Source organism: Lynx rufus, unplaced genomic scaffold (genome assembly GCF_022079265.1).
Source record: "Lynx rufus isolate CCGP_SWC_20201006 ecotype Redwood Valley unplaced genomic scaffold, mLynRuf1.p SCAF_17, whole genome shotgun sequence".
In the NCBI taxonomy this organism is placed as follows: Eukaryota; Metazoa; Chordata; class Mammalia; order Carnivora; family Felidae; genus Lynx; species Lynx rufus.
Genome location: NW_025814831.1, coordinates 13,876,510 through 13,896,038, shown reverse-complemented (window position 1 = coordinate 13,896,038; position 19,529 = coordinate 13,876,510). Strand labels below are relative to the sequence as shown.

At 54.2% G+C, this 19,529-nt stretch overlaps 1 protein-coding gene across 1 annotated transcript; it reads right to left on the bottom strand.

Moving 5' to 3' along the window:
* Window positions 1-390: 390 nt before the first annotated feature.
* GPR68 (G protein-coupled receptor 68) lies at window positions 391-18,039 on the bottom strand. Its single transcript, XM_047079879.1, has 2 exons — window positions 17,764-18,039; window positions 391-1,685 (listed from the first exon to the last, which is right to left on the bottom strand). The coding sequence occupies exon 2, from the start codon at window positions 1,547-1,549 to the stop codon at window positions 467-469; it is 1,083 nt and encodes a 360-aa protein (XP_046935835.1). The 5' UTR covers window positions 1,550-1,685; window positions 17,764-18,039; the 3' UTR covers window positions 391-466.
* Between the last annotated feature and the right edge of the window lie 1,490 nt (window positions 18,040-19,529).

Genomic DNA, 19,529 nt, shown 5'->3' with positions numbered 1-19,529 from the left:
GGTGGGGCTCAAGGGTTAATGATGACAATACAGCTTCGTGTGTCATGTCCTCAGGAAACACCCGTGCATTTGGACAGGTGTCATCGGTGACAACGGCCCTGTAAGGTCCTGGCAGGCGTGAACCCAGATCCCCACCCTCATCTCTCAATCCCCCCCCCCTCACGCTCTGCACCCTCCCCCCCTCCAGCCTGTCTTTGTGAACTTCCTGGAGGTGACAATTCACTGTCTTCCTCTCCCTGGACGCCGGCCGCAGACGACTCCCATCAGCTGATGGGGGCTTATCCCCACTGGGCTCAGCAAGCTGGAGCAGGCCCCCCGGGACCAGAGAGGCCCCCCACCCCCCGCCGGGACCAGAGAGGTCTCACGGCGGCCCAGGCCCCCATCGCTCCCACCTGCGCTTGGCCACGCGGGCGGCAGGCGGCGGGCAAGCTCAGGCCTCACTTGGCCCCACACGGCGGGACCCTGGCTAGGCCAAGCCGCCCGCGGGGGTCCCGCCCGCTCCAGGCGAGTTCGGGGTCTGGAAGGTCGAGTGGAGCCTGGTCAGCAACTCGGGCTCATCGCTCTTCCCCGAGGCGTCGGGGGTGCCCGACGGGTAGGCCTCCCTGGCCCGGCCGGTCCTGGCGCAGGTGAGGAAGGCCAGGCAGGCCCCGCGCAGGCGGCCCAGGTCCCTGTGGGTGGACTCGCTGACGAAGCAGTACAGCACGGGGTCGGCCACGCAGTTGAAGCTGGTGAGGAGCAGGGCGAAGTGGTAGGCGTTGAAGACGGCCCTGGCGAACTGGCAGCTGGCCTCCCAGAGGCTGCGCACCAGCAGCAGGGTGTGGTAGGGCAGGAAGCAGGCCAGGAAGATGACCACCGTGCTGAACACGAGCCGCTGGATCTGGTCCTTGCGGCTCTTCTGGGTGCCGTGGCTGCGGCGCACGGCCCGCAGGATGCCCTGGTAGGAGGCCAGCAGCAGGCACAGCGGGAAGAGGAAGCCCACCAGGAAGCGGTAGTAGTTGATGCCGCGCTGCCACGGCTCCAGCGGGTAGTGCTCGAAGCAGACGCGGTGCCGCTTGTCGTCCTCCACCACCTCCTGGTGCCTGAGGAAGTAGACGCTGGTCAGCAGCTCCTTGGCCCAGATGAGCGCGCTGACGCCCACGGCCGCCTTCAGGGTGCGGAACTGGTGGAAGCGGAAGGGGTGGGCCACGGCCAGGTAGCGGTCGATGGAGATGCAGCACAGGAAGCCCACGCTGATGTAGATGTTCTCGTAGAGGAGGATGCCGCACAGCTGGCAGGACAGGTCTCCGTGCGACCAGTTGTCGTGCTGCAGCACGTACTGCAGCCAGAAGGGGAGCGAGCAGATGTAGAAGAGGTCGGCCACCGTCAGGTTGCACAGGTACACGCCCAGCTCGTTCCGGGCCTTGATCTGCAGGTAGCCGAAGTAGAGGGACAGGCAGTTGGCCGGGAAGCCCACCACCAGCACCGCCACGTAGACCACCGGGGCCAGAGTCTGGTGGATGGTGTGGTCGATGGGACAGCTCAGCGACGAGTTCTCAGTGACGTTCCCCATCTTCGGGCCTCAAGGGGCCTCGCCCCTCATGGGCTCGGGGAAGGGGCCGGGCTCTCTGACGCCATCTTGCTTGCGGGATGTGGCTCAAGCCGGTTCAAAGGCTGGGCCTCCTTGGTGGCGGGGAAGTCCCTGAAAGCTGAAGGCGGGAGAGGCTTAGAATAACAGCAGCTCACATCTCCGTAGCACCTACTGTGTGCCAGGTCCCGTTCTAAGTGCCTCACCCGATCGAGAAGACGGACCGGCCTCAACTCAACTAGACTATCCCAGCGGGTTGTACACCAGGATACTAAAATGTAAAATGTGGTTTGGGCCTCCTTGTCCCCCTTCCGTGGCCTCCCGTCCCTTATTTATTTTCCTGGTCCCTCGGGGCAGCAAGCAAGGCTAGGAGCCCTCGTGAGCACAAACCCTCCAAGGGAAGCTCAAGGTAAAGTTCAGTTCCGACCCACGCACGACAGTGAGGGCTCCAGCCATTCTCCACGACAGCACTATGCATCCGTCACATCTTTCCTGCTCCAAGACATGTACCAGGGCAGTTAACACTGAGGTCACGGCCCCTCCTGGGGGCCTCTCCAGACAGCAGGGCCCAACCCTGTCACGTCCTCTTGTGCTCTGGCAAGAAACAAAGGCCGTGCTTCCCTCAGGCCACTGCCTGGATTCTCGGTGCTCCCCAGCAGGTGCTCCCTCACCTCTTCTCTGGAGAACTGAGGGCCCAGCGCAGGGAACAGCACAAGAGGGGAACCAACAGAAATGAACACGAGGCCGGGGTCAGCCGCTTACAGGCCGGGCAAGTCATTTACCCCTTGTCTCAGTTTCCTCATCTAGAAGGTGGGGATAGAAGCACTCACCCTCAGGGGCAGTATCAGGGCCACATCAAACGATGGATGTCAAAATGCACGGCATTGTTTTGCCAGAGGGAAAGAGGCGGAGTCAAAGATAGTATTTGCAAGAAGTTTATCGTGTTGAGAATTTAAGAAAGAAAATGCTATTGCTCTATTTACAGATACATTAGAACAAAATAGAATAAAAATTGTTGTTGTAAGCCTACTTTATAAATTATCTGATATATATATATGTGTGTGTATATATATACACACAGATATATATATATCAGATATATATATATACACAGATATATATATATATATATATATATATATATATATAATGAAAAGCCTGAGCTCCTCTATTGATTAAACACTCCTGGTTCCAGTGAAAAATCTCACTGTGAGTCTAAATCAGGATGTTTCAACTTTTTGCTTGTTTAACAGTCATCCTCCCCGGGGGCACCTGGGTGGCTCAGTCAGTTGAGTGTCTGACTCTTGATTTCAGCTCAGGTCATGATCCCAGGGTTGTGGGATCAAGCCGTGCATCGGGCTCCGTGCTGAGCGTGGAGTCTGCTTAGGATTCTCTCTCTCCCCCTCTTCCACTCTCACTCTCTCATGCTCTCTCTGTCTCAAAGAGAAAGAAAGAAAGAAAGAAAGAAAGAAAGAAAGAAAAGAAAGAAAGAAAAGAAAAAAGGAATTATTCTCCCAAAGACCCTCATTAGACATTTTTCCCCCAACCACCCCCTTTCCATGAAATTTTAATACCCCATATGTATTGCATATCTCTTTGTGTCCTGTAGCCCTTTGGAGGGTGACAAATCATCGTAATAGCTCAGATTTTTTTCACCACCCCCTCCCCCCCGGAGAACATACAGTCTTATATGGTTGCAAATTCTGAATGAGTAACATTCGAATTAAGCTATTTTGAAGTATCAGCAAATCAACCCTGTCCTTTGCATGGTCTCTCAACAATAGTCAATCTGGAACTCAAGGACCCAGAAGGGAAAAGCCTCAGAGTCTGCCCCCAGCCACCTCACCGCCAGCTGACCAGGCCCCCTCCCACCGCCATCTCCCTCCTGCAGCTCTGTTGTGGCTCCTGCCTGGCCTCTTGCCTCTAAATGGGCAAGAGATGGTTCTGGTCCAAAGCTACCCTCCTCACCTGGAGTCCCTGGGACTCCTTGGGGCTCACCCCACCCCACCCCGACTCTCCCCTTCATGCTTCTGCCCATTACCCACATGGAAGGCACAGCCATCTTTCTAAATATAACCAGGTCTTCTTCTTCCTTGCTTAAAACCCACTGAGATGGCTTCTTATCACACCTACAGTAAAGCCCAAACTCCTTACGGGACCTACAAGGCCCAGCATGATCTGGCCTCGACTCCCTCAGCCTTGCCCACCACCACCACCCTCTGGCTACAAAGGCCAGCTCTCTGAGCCTCAGGCCCGAGGAAGGAAGCATGGGCAGGAGGACCCAGGTCTGCCTACTCCATGTCCCCCCTCCTGGCCAGCCAGTCCCCACCTGAGACTCACTCTCGAACTCTCAGTCAGTCTCCAGAAGGCAGGACTCCCGTCGGGCTCACCTCCCCACCCTCTCCAGGACACAAGCCCGGAATCTCAGTGATGGTGGCGGAGGGGAGTGCTTCTCGCTGTTTTTAATTGTGGTTAGATATATATAACATAAAATGTACCATGTTAACCATTTTTAAGTGTACATTTTTAAGCGGTGTGAAGTACATTCACACGGTTATGCAACCATCACCACACCACCCGTCTCCAGAACTTTCTCATCTTCCCAAACTGGAAAACTCTGTATCCGTTATACCCTATTCCCATTCCCCTATACCCCACACCCCATTCCCCTCACCCTCCAGCCCCTGGCAAGCTCCATTCTACTCTCTGTCTCTGAATTTGACTATGCTAGGACCTCGTGTGAGGGAAATCATTCGGTGTTTGCCTTTTTGTGTCTGGCTTATGTCACTTAGCAAAATGTCCTCCGGGTTCATTCATGGGGTAGTATATTGCAGAATTTCCTTCTTCCTGAAGGCTGAACAACATTACATTGTGTGTATGTATTGTGTTTTTGTTTTTCCACTCATTTGTCAATGAACATCGGAGTTGTTTCTATCCTACCTACTGGCCGGTGTGAATAACGCTGCAATGAACAGGGATGCCGAGGATCCGCTTGAGTCCCCATTTTCAGTTCTTTGGGTGAACACCTAGAAGTGGAATTCCTGGATCATAGGACAGTTCTATTTTTAATTCTTTTGAGGAACTGCCATTCTGTTTTCCATAGTGGCTGCATCATTTTACATTCCTACCCACAGTGCATGAGGGTGTTTTCTTATTTTTTGCTTTTTGTGGTTTTTTTTGGTTTTGCTTATATGTTTTGATGGTGAGAGGAAGGGGGAAAGAGGGCAGATGAGCCCTGTGACCCCTCAACTCTGCCCACGGCCGGTGAGTCAAACTTTGGTTCCACTCACCCTCCACTTGCCGGCCCTCCTATCCCTGAATCCCAAGCCCACGCACAGTTCAGCTGGCTTACATATGAGGTCAACAGCCGGACACGTCCCTGAACTGTCCCCAAGAGCACTCACCCAGGACAGCCCCTGTCTCTAGATTTACCTCAGGTTCTCCAAAGTCCAGATAAAGTCCACCCGCAGGAAGATAAAATTCATTCATAAGCACAGGCCCCCAGATGCCCCCAAAACAGGGCAAATGAAGCCATCGTGAAGAAAAACACGTCCTGTTGGGTCTTTGGAAGGTCACCAGGCTGAAGCCTATTGTTTATAAGTGGTGGGTGTATATATGTGTGTGTGGCGGGTGAGGGGGGAGCTGGGGCAATGGCTTGTGGCTTCCTCTTTCCTAGGCCAACAATAAGCGAATTCTGGCAACCGAAGTAAAAAATGTTCAAGCGTGCAAGGCAGAGAAGAAACATTTACTATGTTTAGGTTAAAACACCTCCTACGTTCCCTTGTAGCGAAAAGTGGGTTTGGGTGTTCCAGAGCCGTGGTTTTCATATTTAGGTGCATCTGAGTCACCTGGAAGATTTGTTTAAAACAGATTATTGAGGGGCGCCTCAACTGGTTAAGTGTCCGACTCTTGGTTTCGGTTCAGGTTGTGATCTCGCAGTTCATGAGTTTGGGCCCTGTGTCGGGCTCCGTGCTGACAGTGTGCAGCTTGCTTGGGATTCCCTCTCTTCCTCCCTCTCTGCCCCTCCCTCGCTCATACTCTCTTCTCTCAAAATAAATACATAAACTTAAAAAAAAAACACCTTATTGAAATTATTGAGCCTTACCTACCGAATGTCTAATCCAGTGGGTCTGAGGTGGGGCTTGAGAATTTGCAACATGCTCCTATGTGGTGTTGGTATGCCAGCCCGCTGACCACACTGTGAGTAGCAAGGCACTCAAAGCTCTAGAAAGTCTGGGATCTGAGTCCTGATAAGGGGCAGGATAAGTATCCTGATAACTCGAGTTCCCAAGCTGGGAGGCAGAGGTAGCTGTAAGGGGAACTTAACGACCCAACAGAACCCTTATGGGCAGAACCAGGATGCAGCCTTTGGGAGGTCAACAGCCTGATTCGCTCTCTCAAGAAATAGGGACTGGATCTGTCAGGGTTCTTACACCTCATATTTGCAAAATCTTCTGCAGTTTACAGAGCATTTCACCTCTGCCCTCTCACCCATCTTCACTACAGCCCTGTTATTTTCCCCATTTTAGGCAAGAGGACACTGAGGGATGGAGTGGCTTGTCCAAGAGTCCAGTTCCTCTGTGTTCCTCCCACCCTCAGGGAGCCTCCAGTCTCATAAGACAGAACAGCACGCACAAATGACTACCGCTCGAGGCAGCGCACGGTGGTACTGTGAGCCCCCCTCATACTCATGTTTAATTTGGTTTGTTCTTTTCACTCCACACACGGCCTCTGTGGGACAGCCTCCCTCTGTGGTTTCAACCCCATCTGCACTCTGACGACTCCAGGCCTCCCACCAGGCGGACAGTGGACGTAACCAGCTTCCCGCTGTCTCACAGGACGTGCTCCATGATGAGGCCCAGCCCCCTTCCATCATTTTCTGCACTAATGGCCTCTTGGAAGGGGCATCTCTACCTGTGCAGATGAATGGCCTTTGGCTTCTTCCCTTATCTTCATCCAAAGCATCCAATTAATTACCCAGTTCTACCATTTTCAACTCCTAAATATTTCCCACATCAATCTCTTCCTCTTCATTTCCTACACCAATGCCCTAGATTGACTTGGTCAAGACTTCACCCCCAGCATCGGTACAACGGCCTCCTGTTGGATTTCCTAGCTCCATCTGACCGCCCTTAAAGCCATCCTCTAAACCATCCATGCAACCATGCTTTCGTGCATCCATCCATCTGTCCATCCATTCACTTATTCATTCATACAACAGACACTTACTGAGTATCTATTGTATGGAAGGCACTGCCCTAGACACTGTCACTTAGTGAAACTCAAGTTGCTTTTACTCATGAGACAGCGGAGAAGACGGGTGAAACCAGCTCCTAAGGAGAGCACAGGACTTTAAGGGAGCTCATGGGAGGTAACCTGACCCAGCCAGAGAAGCCTTCCTGAGTGGCAAGTCAGACTAAGACAGAAGAAGGGGGAAGGGCTACCCAAGCAGAGGGGAGTTTCTGCCTGTGGAAACAATGTGTGCAACAGGCCAAATGTGAGAGAGACAACGGGCATGTTTGGGGAACTGAGAGTAGCTTGGCATGACTGGGTCTAGGTATGAGGAAGCATGGCCAGAGAGGAGACAAGAAGGAGCTGCAGAAACTGACAACTAATTAGAAGGCAGGTGGGGGGCAGGGACCCCAGTCAGGGACAAATCTGAGATGTTCCTTAGTGCTTGGTCCTTATAAACTCTCAAAAATTATTTGTTAGGTGGGTGGATAGGTGAATGGGTGGATAGATGGGTAGGTGGATGAGTAAATGAATGTATGAGGAGGTAGATGGATAAATGAATGAGGGAATGGGTAGACAGATGGATGAATGGGTGGATGGGTGGGTGGATGGATATGTAAACAGCTAGATGGTGGCGGGTGGCACCTGGGTGGCTCAGTCGGTTGAGCGTCCGACTTCAGCTCAGGTTGTAATCTCACAGTTCGTGGGTTTGAGCGCCACATCAGGCTCTGTGCTGACAGCTCAGAGGCTGGAGCCTGCTTCTGATTCTGTGTCTCTCTCTGTCTCTCTCCCTGTCCCCTGCTCACTCTCTGTCTCTATCTCTCAAATAAACATTAAAAATTAAAAAAAGTATAGCTAGATGGGTGAGGGGTAGACAGATGGATGGGTTAATGGGGAGAGAGATGGATAGATGGGTGAGTGGATAGGTAGATGGGTTTGAGGTTGGGTGCTGGGACAGTGGGGTATCATTAATAGAAATAGAAAAGTAAGGAGGAAGGATTACTGGGGTTTCTTCTTCAGAAGCCTGGCATCTGCTCAAGCCTCCAGAGCTGGTCAGAGGGTCCAGCTTTTGCACTCAGGTCTTATCACAGCCAACCTTCCCTTCTACCAGTTCCTGAGGACAGGTACCCCCAGATAGAAACTCCACCTTGCCAGGAGGGTCCCTTCTCTACCTGCTGTCCATAAGAAACTTCCTCCTCAAAAATCAAGGGACACAGTGGATGCAAAAGTGTTCCGTGAATGGGAAAACCTAGATGGAATAGAAGAACCAAGCCACAACGGCCGAGAGGGCTCGACGTGCCAGGCACATTTCTGCACCTTCGCTCCCTTTCAATACCACTCTCATCAGTGCTCATTTGACAGGTGAAAAAACTGAGGCTCAGAGCGATGAACCAACCCGCTTAGGATTCCACAGTTACGATGTGGTAGGCTAGGTTTGGAGCTCAGACCGGCCCAAACTCTGTGAACATGAATTCTGTGTCATGTCCCCTTTCTGTCTATCACGGTGATCCGTGAGCAACCACCCTCCACCCCCAGGCTTCGCCAAGCTCCGGTCCTCAGATGCCACCAGGAGGGCCACCGGGCTTAGTTCCGGGCCTGCTCCCCTGCACCCGGCAGATGTCTACCGGGTCACCCATGTCCTCAGCACCCAAAGTGCGCCCAGTCCGTGGTGGCCCGAGGGGCGGGGGGCGGGGCGGAGAATGAACACAAGGAGTCTCTGCATCTACCTCAAACGCTTCATCATCCAGCTAAGAAATCCACGGACTATCCACGACACAACGAACCCCTGAAAGCAAATCTTTCTACAAATGCTCGTCGGCACGGAGAAAGGTCTTCCAGGACCTTAACGACCAAGAAAAATTAGCCCTGAAAGGAAGGAAGCGCCTTTTGACGCAAGCTGAGAGCCTCCTGCACATCCCCAGCCAGAAGGCGGAGGTGCCTGATGTTGGCCTGGAGCCGGTGCATAAACAGTGATCTAATCTGTCGCCGTTTCTTCCGCGTGCTGCACACAGGCACGCACACAGACGGCTACTCACGGAGCCCCGAGCCCACGGAGCAGGGAGTTTCCTGCGCACCCAGCTTCCCTTCCCTTTAGCTGGTCAAACTTCCACCTGCTTTCAGAGGCTGACATTTCCCTCTGGGACGGGAGTAGAAATCAGGCTGCAGGCTTCCTGAGTCCCATCTTGCTCCCAAACAGCCTCACTCGGGCAACAACAACAAGGAGAAAATCTCATTTCTCAAGCCCTTGTCCCTGTTGGGAAGTTCAGTCCCATCTGGGCTCAGGCAGCCGCTCTGGGGCAGGCGGGGCTCGCACTGCTATCCCATTTCACAGAACCTGAAGCCCAGAGAGCCCAAGCCAGTGGCTCAAGTTCACACAGTAAGTCGGGCGGATCTGAATCCAGAACCCAGAACCCAGGCATCACGGCACTGATTTGCTGCCTTTTAAGCTCTTCTGACCACAAAGCGTAGCAAGGATACATTTGACATTGTAACCAAGCACACAGACATCACACACACACACACACACACACACACACACATGCGTGCATACAGAGAATAAAACTTCCCCAAAGCAACACTTACCCCACTACTTGCGACGCACTCTGATCATTTCTACACTAAATTGATTTCCTGACCCACTAACGAGTCACGATCCTCAGTCTGGAAACAACTGGGCTGATCCCCCGCCTTCTCAGCCTCCAGACCCCGGGAAGGCGATGGTCTCTGACGCCAGGTGAAGAGCAGGCAGGGAGCGGCAGCAAAGGGGGAATCTGGCCCTTCTCTGACTGTCTACTCGGCTGAGCTCTGCCCTCAAACCTCAAATAGCCGGGCTTCCTCCGGCTCTGGAGAGTCCCGGGGGAGGAGACGGGACCCACCTTGCCGGGCCTGGTGGATGGCCCCCAGCAGGCCGCTCTGCAGCCAGGACCCGCGCTTCCCCTCCGGAGATTTCCCACAGACCACACCTCCCAGCTCGGTCTAGAAAATCCCAGCTGGAAGCTGCCCGTTCCCGAGCTGAGGCAGAATCATGTGAACTCCGATCCGGTATCAGGCTGGGTGGTTGCCGAGGAACACTTGCCAGCCAAGGATGAGAGCAGGGGGGGACTGCTCCCTCCATCATCCGCATCCTCCAAATGCTTCCAGACCCCAGGGGGGCAGGGAGAGACCTTGCCAGGAATGTGAAAGCCTGAGTTAGGGGCAAGAGTCCTGGGGAGTGGGGTGGGGGTGGGGGGTGCAGGAGGAGCTAACCACACTAATTCTACCCATCAAACCACCTTGAGCACCTACAAGATACCAGGAGAGGAGCTACAGGGTGTCGAACCCCTGCCCCAGGAGTCCTTGCTTGAGCCGTTCAGACAAGCCAATGCTAGAATATGCTGCGGACACCGGCAAGAACGATGGGACGGCCGGCAGGGACAGGGGAAGGGGACTGTTTCCGCCCCCAGCCCCGGGCTGTCACCCTTCAGCGGCAAACAACCAACATCTGGGTCGGTGGGTGGCAACTCACCTAAGAACATACCCGGGGGACTTATAAAAATTAATACTAATGCCCACGCCCCGCCTCAGATGAATTAAATCACCCTTTCTGGCGGTGAGATGCCAGCACCAATGTTTTTCAAAGATCTCAGGACAATTCCAGTGGGCGGCCAGGTGGAGAAGCACTGATGTGGTGGTGGAGGCAAGCTGGATCCTGTTCTGCAGACTGATAGAGCCAGGGCAACGGGGAAGGTTCCGGGCTATGAAGAAGGCAAGCATCGATGTTTTAAAATAGCACGGCCCCGAGCAGAGAGCAAGCACAGGGCTCTGGTTTCACGGGGTCTTCTGTCTCTCAGGAGCATTTACTAAGCTTGCTCAGCACAGCGGGATTGGAAGAGCCCCCTGGAGGTTACGCAGCCCAGCCCCCTCATCTTACAGATGGGGACGCTCGGACACAGAAGGGCAAAGGCTCTAAACCGGGGCCTTACAGCTAAATGACAGAGCCGTGATTTTCTCAGAATGCGCTGGCGACTTCAGACGTCATGCTGTCTTGGCATAGCCTCCTCCCTTTGAAGAACTCTCCTTGGAAGCTGCATCATGGGACACGTTGCTGGGGCCACAAAGCCAACGTCTGCCACGCATGGGGGTCATTGAGAAAGTGCGTTCTCCCTGCCCCGTTGGGTGATCTGTGGGACTCGTCCTCTCCAGAGGGTGAATCGCTGTAGTCTTTTGGGGGGACTGTTTTGGTAGAGGTCTCAGGAAAAACAAATCCCCCTGGGTTGGGCCCGGGCCCTCCGAGCAAATGCTTCTCGACACAGATGTTCTTCCGGAACCGCGGAAGAGTGGCTGGCGTTTCCTGATGTCACAGGAAGGAATGCGTGGGTGAGGAGGGCAGGGTTGACTTAGTGGTGAATGCCTGACCACCCGGTGGACACACAGGCCAGAGAGCATGTCTCTGGCTCCTTCTGCAGGGGGGCCCGGCCTAATAGGACACGCACACGCAGGGGGCGGGTGGCGCTTTAGTTTTACTCAAGTCAGCTGAGCCCACATCCTCGGAGACACCCACTCAGTAAGAGAAAAAGGAGCCCGTGCTGTGTTCTCCTTTGCTGCCAGGATTTTGTCTTGAACCTAAAACAGGAAAGAAGGCCTAGAAAGCGTGATAACACAAAGCATCAAGCAGGGGCCTGAGGGGCCCTAGGGACCCCATAACGTGGAGTCGCCCAAACCTCTCTAAATAAACCTGTAACTAAGTACAAAGTAATGAGTTTGTAATAAAAACACAGCCTCAAGAGAAGCCCCCGGACTGCCTCCTTGCATTCAGACTTCTGTCCTTAAGCCCAAAGTGATAGTATCTTAGAGCTGCAGCTGAGCAGAACGGGGAGTTTAGTGAAGGGCCAGAATGCCTGAGCTCTGTGGGGTACGGTGACCTCATAGGGGCTGCTAGGGGCCACCTCAGTGTCTCCTTCCATCCTGGAAAGCCACAGGACATCACCTGGACCAGGCCTGCCACCTGAATTCACTGTCTCCATCTCTCAGCCCTCAGTGACAGCAGACAGGAAGCCCTGTAGGCCCCCAGCAGAATGGCAGCCCCAGAAGGTTGGACTGAGCCCTGGGAAGACCTGTGTGCCCCCAGCATAAACATCTCCTCCAACAACCTTGGCTCTGAGGGGCCGGTGGACTTTTCTGAGCCACTCTGGAGGCTATTTTGAGGGCAACAGGACCATAGGCAAGAAGGCTCTCGGGCACCCCTGGCTCTTAGAATCCAGACAGTCTGAGACTCATCATAGGGAGGACTTCAGAGTCTGCCCTGAGCTGGTGGCACCATGCAAGCCGTCCAGCACATGGCAGCAATGCCATGGGCACAGGATGAAGGTTAAGAGCAGAGGCTCCGGACCAGACTGTGCAGGTTAGATCCCCGGGCTGCCACTGTCTGGCTATGTGACCTTGAGAAATCGTATACCCTGTGACCACTGGCCTTCTGTGAGAACCAAAGGAGATGAGGTTCAGCCTGGCACTCAGTAGGTCCTCCATGTTAGTGAGGATCCAGGGGTGATGAGGATGGTGATGATGGAAGTGACAGGATAGAAGGTCCTGCCCCATGGTCTTCTTTCCCCTAGAAAGGGTGAAGGGTGGGCAGGCCAACTCGGTGAGGTATTTTTTTTATGGTGCACTACCTTATCCCCATGGCTACTCTCCTGATTTGGGGCTGGTTGGGGTAACGACCTCGGAGGCTCCCCAGGGGCTCTGACAAGTACCAGTGTCTTACCATGAGCCATCGGCTGTTTGACACCAGGGACCTTTGCTGACTTGTGTCTTGAAGGCCAGCCTTGGCCTTCCCCAGGCCTTCTACATCAGCAGCACAGGCTGTAAGCACAGGCTTACATCAGAGGAGCTAACGCATGGTGCGATATTGTTGCAGGTTCAAAGGTGGCCAGGTGTGAAGTAAGGATGGCTCCAAGGACCAAGAAAAAGAACCAGCAGAGAACCTTCCAGAGCCCCTGGCACCACGGCCCTGGTGGGGTCAGAGAAGAAGTGGAGGCAACATAGGGCCAAAGAGCATAGTCATTGCCATTGTGGAAGCATGTGCTTAGTACCTGGGATGAGCACTTCTCAGATGCTTCCTGTTTTAATGCTGGCACCAACCTTGTGAGCCAGGGTTATCCCTGTCTCGGTCCACGGAGACCCAGCATGCCAGCAACTCGCCCCGAGTCGCATAGCTGGGAAAGAGTAGAGCTGTTTGGCACCAATGACTCTTGACCACTGTATGAATTTCCTGTTGCTGCCGGAAAAAAGTACCACCCACTTAGTGGCTTAAGACAACACAAATCTCTTGTCTTAGAGTCTAGTGGTCAGAAGTCTGACATTGGTTTCACTGGTGTTGGCAGGCCTGCATTCCTTCCGGAAGGTCTAGGGGAAATCCATTTCTTTGCCTTTTCCAGCTTCTAGAGGCTTCCAGCATTCCTTGGCTTTTGTTTTCCAAGCCAGCAGTGGCGGGTTGAGTTCGTGTCGCGCTGCGTCACTGCGGCCTCTGCTCCCAGCCTCACATCTTCTTCTCTGACTCTGACCCTGCTGCTCCCCTCCTCCATTTTTAAAGACCCTTGCGATCATCCTGGGCCCACCTGGATAATCCAGGACAGTCTCTTTATTTAAAGGTCAGCCCATTAGCAACCTTGATTCTACCTGCTATCTTAATTAATCTCCCTTTGCCGTGTAAGGTAACATACTCACTGTCTCCAGGGACTATGAACTGGACATCATTTGAGGGTCATTATCTCTGCTGACCACACCACCACATCGCACTTATCTAAAACCCTATAGAGCAGTGCTTCTGGAATGTCGGCGTGAATGATGGAGCCATCTGTGAGACGTGGAGCCATCTGTGGTGAGTTGGGATAGAGCCTCTGGGTGCGGATGGGCTTTGAGCTGGTGCCCTGAGAGCGGGGGGGGGGGGGGGGGCGGGTGAGGTGGGCAGAGGTGGCCGAAGTGTGAAGGAAGGGAGAAGGCCCATCACCCTCGCTCTGAGTCCCAACACAGGGCCCACCCACTTCCTGGCCTCTGCTCCCTAGTCTTTCAAGCCCAATCCCGTTTCCCCGGGGAGCTCCAGCAAACCTGCATCAGTATTCCCAGGCCCGGCCCTGGGTCACTGACTGAGAATCACTGAGGTATGAGGTCCAAGAGGCGGCGGCACTTTGAGCAATACCTCTGGGTTTTTCTGACACACGCCAAAGTCCGAGAACCACGGCTTTCAGACCCAGCTTAATGTGCTGCACACATCCCTCCTTGGGTTCTTTTCATCCTTCCTTGGCCAGCTTGAGGACTGTGACTGCCAGGGAGCTGGGACCGGGGCTCTCCATACAGAAAGAAGGTGGCCAATGAGTTCCAAATGACAAACAGGCACCGGACGAGGGGACACCGGGCGGGTGCTTACATACTCAGAGTTACCGCTACGTGCGAGGCTCTGTGTATCCCACAACATGCCTTGCTGATGCCTTGCAGCAACCCTGGAAGGTAAATATTATCATCCCGGCTTTACCACCGAACACACCAAGAGTCACAGGGCTGGCAGAGCCGGGATTCAAGTCAAGTCTAAATCCACTGTATTTTTGGGCCCCTGGGGGGCTCAGTTGGTTAAGCATCTGACTTCATCTCAGGTCACCATCTCACGGTTCATGAGTTCAAGTGCTGCACTGGGTGAGCTCAACCCCCGCTTCAGGTGAACACATGCCCGGCTTCGAGCAAGCCCGGCTTCTCTCTCTCTCTCTCTCTCTCTCTCTCTCTCTCTCTCTGCCCCTCACTCACTTGCACCCTCTCTCTCTCTCTCTCTCTCACACACACACACAAAAAAAAAAGAAAGAAAAAGATTCATTCCCTCTCTTTCTGCCCCTCTCCCCCATTTGCACTCTCTTTTTCCAAAATTAAAAAAAAAACTCAAATAAATAAAATATTTAAAAAATAAATTCATTGTATTCTAAGTAACTATCAATGCAGTGCATGGGAATCTGTATGATTATGTGCTAATGCCCACCTCCACCTCCAGACAGTAAGCCCGTGCGGAAGGAGGAGCTGGGTCTGTTCTGTTCTCTCTTAGGGAGAGGTGGTTTGGCCCAAAATAAACGCACAACAGAAATGTGTTGAATGCTTGAATGAATAAATGAATCTAAAATCTGTTTCTTTCTGCAGCCCAGTGTGGCTGAAATTGAAGTCAGGAGCTAAGAGACTGGGGCAGGCCACAGGAAGAGGGTTGGTTTTGACTCTGAAGACACTGGTGGGTGGCCACGTGTGAGAATGCATTACGGCGGAAACCTACTGCCGAAAGAGAGACGTTGGTCTCTCTTTGGAGAGTCTGTGGTCTTTCTGAGAAGGTCTCAGCCATCTGGGACATCCTTCCTGCTTGGAGCCAAAGCACAAAACCACAGACCTGAAGGTTGCCATGGCGACTCCTAGGGCCTGCTGCCCTCTCTGGCCTCCTGCCTCCCCACCCCCCCGGGGCTCCAACCCATCAGTTAATAACCTAATAATGTAGGACAACAGTCACTCCCCAAGCACCCAAGCAGCAACCCTCGTGAAAAACAAACAGATTTCTCCAGGGAACTGAGCGCTACATAGATGTTCATTATACTCAGCCTGGGCCACCTGCTAGAATCTACTTTTCTGAATCCAAATTATCCCCTGCCTGGCTTCTCCCTCTGGTTTTAAAGACAAGGGGCTAGCAGAGAGGTTCCCGGGAAACAGATCCTAGAGAAGCCACTGTATAGGAGGCCTGCTCCCTCATTCAGGAACCAGGCCCCAAGAAAGTGACCGTGACCGAAACAGGCTCTGTGATAAGGCCCTCGTTATGGATATCTGGATCTCTGCTGGTCTTCTCCTTTGCAAGGATGAATTAATTTGTCACCATGGCACCCAGAAAAAATTTAAAAAAGACTTTCAAGTTGTGCTACAGTCAAGATAGTTGGAAATCGTTTGATGCTTTTTTCATTGAGAGATGGAGTCTAGGTCCCCTCCCCCTTGAATGGTGGTGGTCTCTGTGACTACATGGTCAGTAGAATAAAGTGGAAACACACTGTGCTGGTTTCTGAGTCCACGGCTGAAGAGACTATAAACCCCCATTTCCTATCACTTGGGAGAGTTGCTCTTGAAACCTGGGCGCCATGTCATGGGGAGGCCCAAGCAGCCTCTTGGAGTGGCCCCGTTGAGAGGAACCAAGACCCTAGCCCCAGTCCCAGCTGGCAGCCAGGATCACGCAAGTGTGCGATCTCAGAAGAAGATTCTCTGGCGCCAGCTCGGCCCCGTATCAGCTGAGGCGATAAGGAGCAGAGATAAGCCACGCCCACCAAACCCTGCCCAAATCACAGCTTCCTGAGCAAAATAGCTGAGTACTGTTATTTTAAGCCATTATCTTTAAACTGGTGTGTTAGGCAGCAGTAAAAACTGGAACACAAGTATTCTTTTTCTCCAAAATCAGGTGAGGGCTTATCATGTGCTGGTTTCACTCATATGGTTATTTTAACCTTTATAACAACTTTGTGAGGTGGATATAATAATCTCCATTTTTCCCACGAGATACTAAAGCTCAGAGAGGTAAGGTATCTTGTTTGAGACCGGCCAGCTAGGAAAGATAAAACCCGGTTTCTACTAGTTTCCCTGAGTCTTCTCTCCCTACGGTGTGTGTGCTGTACCCAGAAGGGTGCAACCTGACGGTAATAACAAGACTCCTAGCTAACACTCAGGGGCTCTGCAAGGCTTTCAAGGCGAGATCTTCTCCAGTATGATCTCGTAACACCCTAGAGAGCAGGCTCGACTATCATGCCCATTTCGTAGAAAATCACACGGAGGCTTAAAAAGAGGGTAGCTGATTTGCTAAGGTGATCGCTCTCCTAAGAGTAAGAGCTGAGATTTGCACTCCCGTCATCTCGCTCTGGAACTGAGCTCTCATTATAGCATCCACATGTTCCAGCCCGGCATCCCCTGTTAAGCTTAGGAATCCTTTTTCCACCATCCTCTCTTTGGAAGCTTACCTGCGGGGAGAACAACACAATCTCACCATCTCAGATCTGTAACATTCTCCCATCTCTTTTGTCCTCACTAAGTAGTTATTTCCATTTCACAGAGGCCCAGCCACAGGAAGTGACCTGCCTCTGGCTCCAAATCAGTGCTCCCTCCTCTTTTTCTCCTCTTGAATCCCAAAGTGTCTTCCTGTGCCTTTTGGCCAACGCGTCACTGTTCTCCAGCTTGAGGAGTACCCGGGCCCACGGATTGCCAGGCAGGTGGCCTTGCCAACCTCATCCGGGCGCTCCTTCGGCCAATCGCAGACAAGCTTTCCCTGTGCCGGACACCTGCCCTTCACGTAAAAGACACCGCGCAGGTCTGGGGGAAGAAAGGGAAAGCCTGGCCCACGCTGAATCTTGGGTCCCCTGTGCTGCCGAGCTCTGGGAAAAGAAGGGTTAGCTGTGTGTGTGTGTGTGTGTGTGTGTGTGTGTGTGTGTGTGTTAATTACCAGGTGGCCACAGAGCCAGCCGAGGGGGTGGCTGCTAACCCAGGCAGCTACCGCGGGAGGAGACACTCTACCGCGGAGGGGGGCCCTGACGCGCCGGCGCTCGGGGGCAGACACCAGGCCAGGCGGGGCCTGGCCGCAGCCGCGTCTGCCCGTACCGCTCGCCCAGGGCGCGCCCGCACTTGGCCGCCTCCACCCCGCCGGGCGCGCGCACACCCGGCCGCTCACGCACGTGCCCGCCCCGCTCACCGCCCCTCCGCCCCCCCATCCCCCGCGCACACGAGGTCGCTCCCACGCTTGGTGGCTGCGCTCCGCGCACGCACAGGTGGCCCCGCCGGCCCGAAGCGTCATCGCGCGCTCGTGGGGCCGCTTCGGCGAAGGCGGGGAACTGGCTGCCAGTGTCCAGGACGCGGCCGCTGTCCGCAAGCAGTTTGCGGGCGCGCCAGGGACCCCACGACCTTGGCGAGAGGAAGAGGCCCAGCTGGGGGGGTGGGGGACCTACCTGCGCGGTGAAGGGCCCGCGTGTGGGTCGCAGTTGTCGGCGCCCCCTCCTAGGGCCGACGCCCAGCAAGCAGGGTGGGCACTGCTGGCAGGGGTGGTCTGGGAACACCGGCGGGTCCACTTCCCGGCTGGGCCCTCCTCCTCCTCGTTGTGCCCTGATTTCCTCTATCGTCTCCCCCTTTCCCGCGCCTGCCGGTCGGGCACACCCAGCCCTGCCGGGTCCTTACCCAGCCTTTCTGACCGCAGGCCACAGGCTAGGCGCCTGCCAGGAGGAACCGCAGTGGCTCAGACCTGTCCTAGAGGCACAGCACTCCCCACCCACTACAACCGTGTCCCCGGAACAGGCTCTGGGTGGCCAGGGTGGGCCAGACTGGTCTTGGCTGCAGAAGGACAAGGTTCCTTCTCCAGCCACATCCCTGGGGAAGCTGAGAGAAGAGTCCATGAAGCGACCTTCCTGTACTTTGCGGGTCCTTATCCTCAGCGCCAGCACATCGGTAGCCGCTCAGTAAATGCGGTACCGCGTTGCCGCCCTGAGCCTCTCGGCACCTCCCCTGGCACCTCCCCTGACCTCAGCCGGGCGCCCCCCTCCAGGAGTCTGCACTTAGGTTTGCTGCTTCCTGGATTCCTGTGCTGGTGCTTCCCAGGGCCTGAGTGTGCCTGGGTCACAACACAGACCTCCTGCTGTGGAGGTCAAAGAGGGAAGTCGAGGAGGCGGTCGGTCTCCCCCTCTGCCCCTCGGGCTCACGGATAACAGCAAAAACGGCAGCCAGGGCTTGTGGTATTGTGCCAAGGGCTTAGATGATCCTATTAGGTACATACCATTATCACCCCATTTTACACATGGGGGAATAAGGGACAGAAAGGTCAAGTAATGAGCCCAAGGTCACGCAGGTAATAAGTGGAGGCAGTGGGTTTCAAACTCAGGCAGGTGAGCCCAGAGCCAGCAGTCTGTGCCAAGCCAGCCTTAGCTGTTCCCTCAGCACCTCTGCTCGTTCACATGAACTCCTGTGTCCCCCTCCACCCACAAGAACTCCTGTCCCCATCTTCTGAACTCCAGCCCCAGTTTTAAGACCCAAAAGTCACTTCTGCTACCGGGCCTTGACGACTGTTCCAGGCAATTTGTGCTCTGCTCCCCTGACCCCTTCTCAGCGTCTTTTTGCACCGTCCATGGGGGTCATTGGCGCACAGGCGTCTCTCTGTAGGACTCTCACTCCCGGCCCAGTGCCTGGCTCAGAAGACGGCACCCTATTCCAATTTGTGAACTGAGTGTCTGGGAATGGTCACCGCGGGAGTCTGCAGACTTGTGCCATTGGTCATTAGGACCAGCGGTCAGGGGTTAGGACAGAGGGCAGTCAGAGAGCAGGCAGGGGAGGTAAAGAGATGGAGAGATGTCTCACCTTCTGCTAACCCCTCTGGGTGGCTCATAGCTGCTCACTTTGTGACCTGGCCCCTAGGGGAGTCTCTGGAGGGAGATGGACAGTGAACAAGAGGGCAGAGGACACCTCAGCAGGAAAGGCAGCGGAAGCAGAGGCTGGATGGGGCCCCTGGTGCGACATCTTCCTCCTTCTTGCAACATCTTCACACATGGAGTTTTCTGGATTAACTATTCAGGCCATAAAAATGCACATATGCTTTTCAAAAGTTGCCAGGCTGAGAGTACTTGTTAAAGAGTATGCCTTCCAGGGGCGCCCCGGGCAGCTCAGTGGGTTAGGTGTCTGACTTGATTTCAGCTCAGGTCATGATTTCCCGGTTAGTGAGATCGAGTCT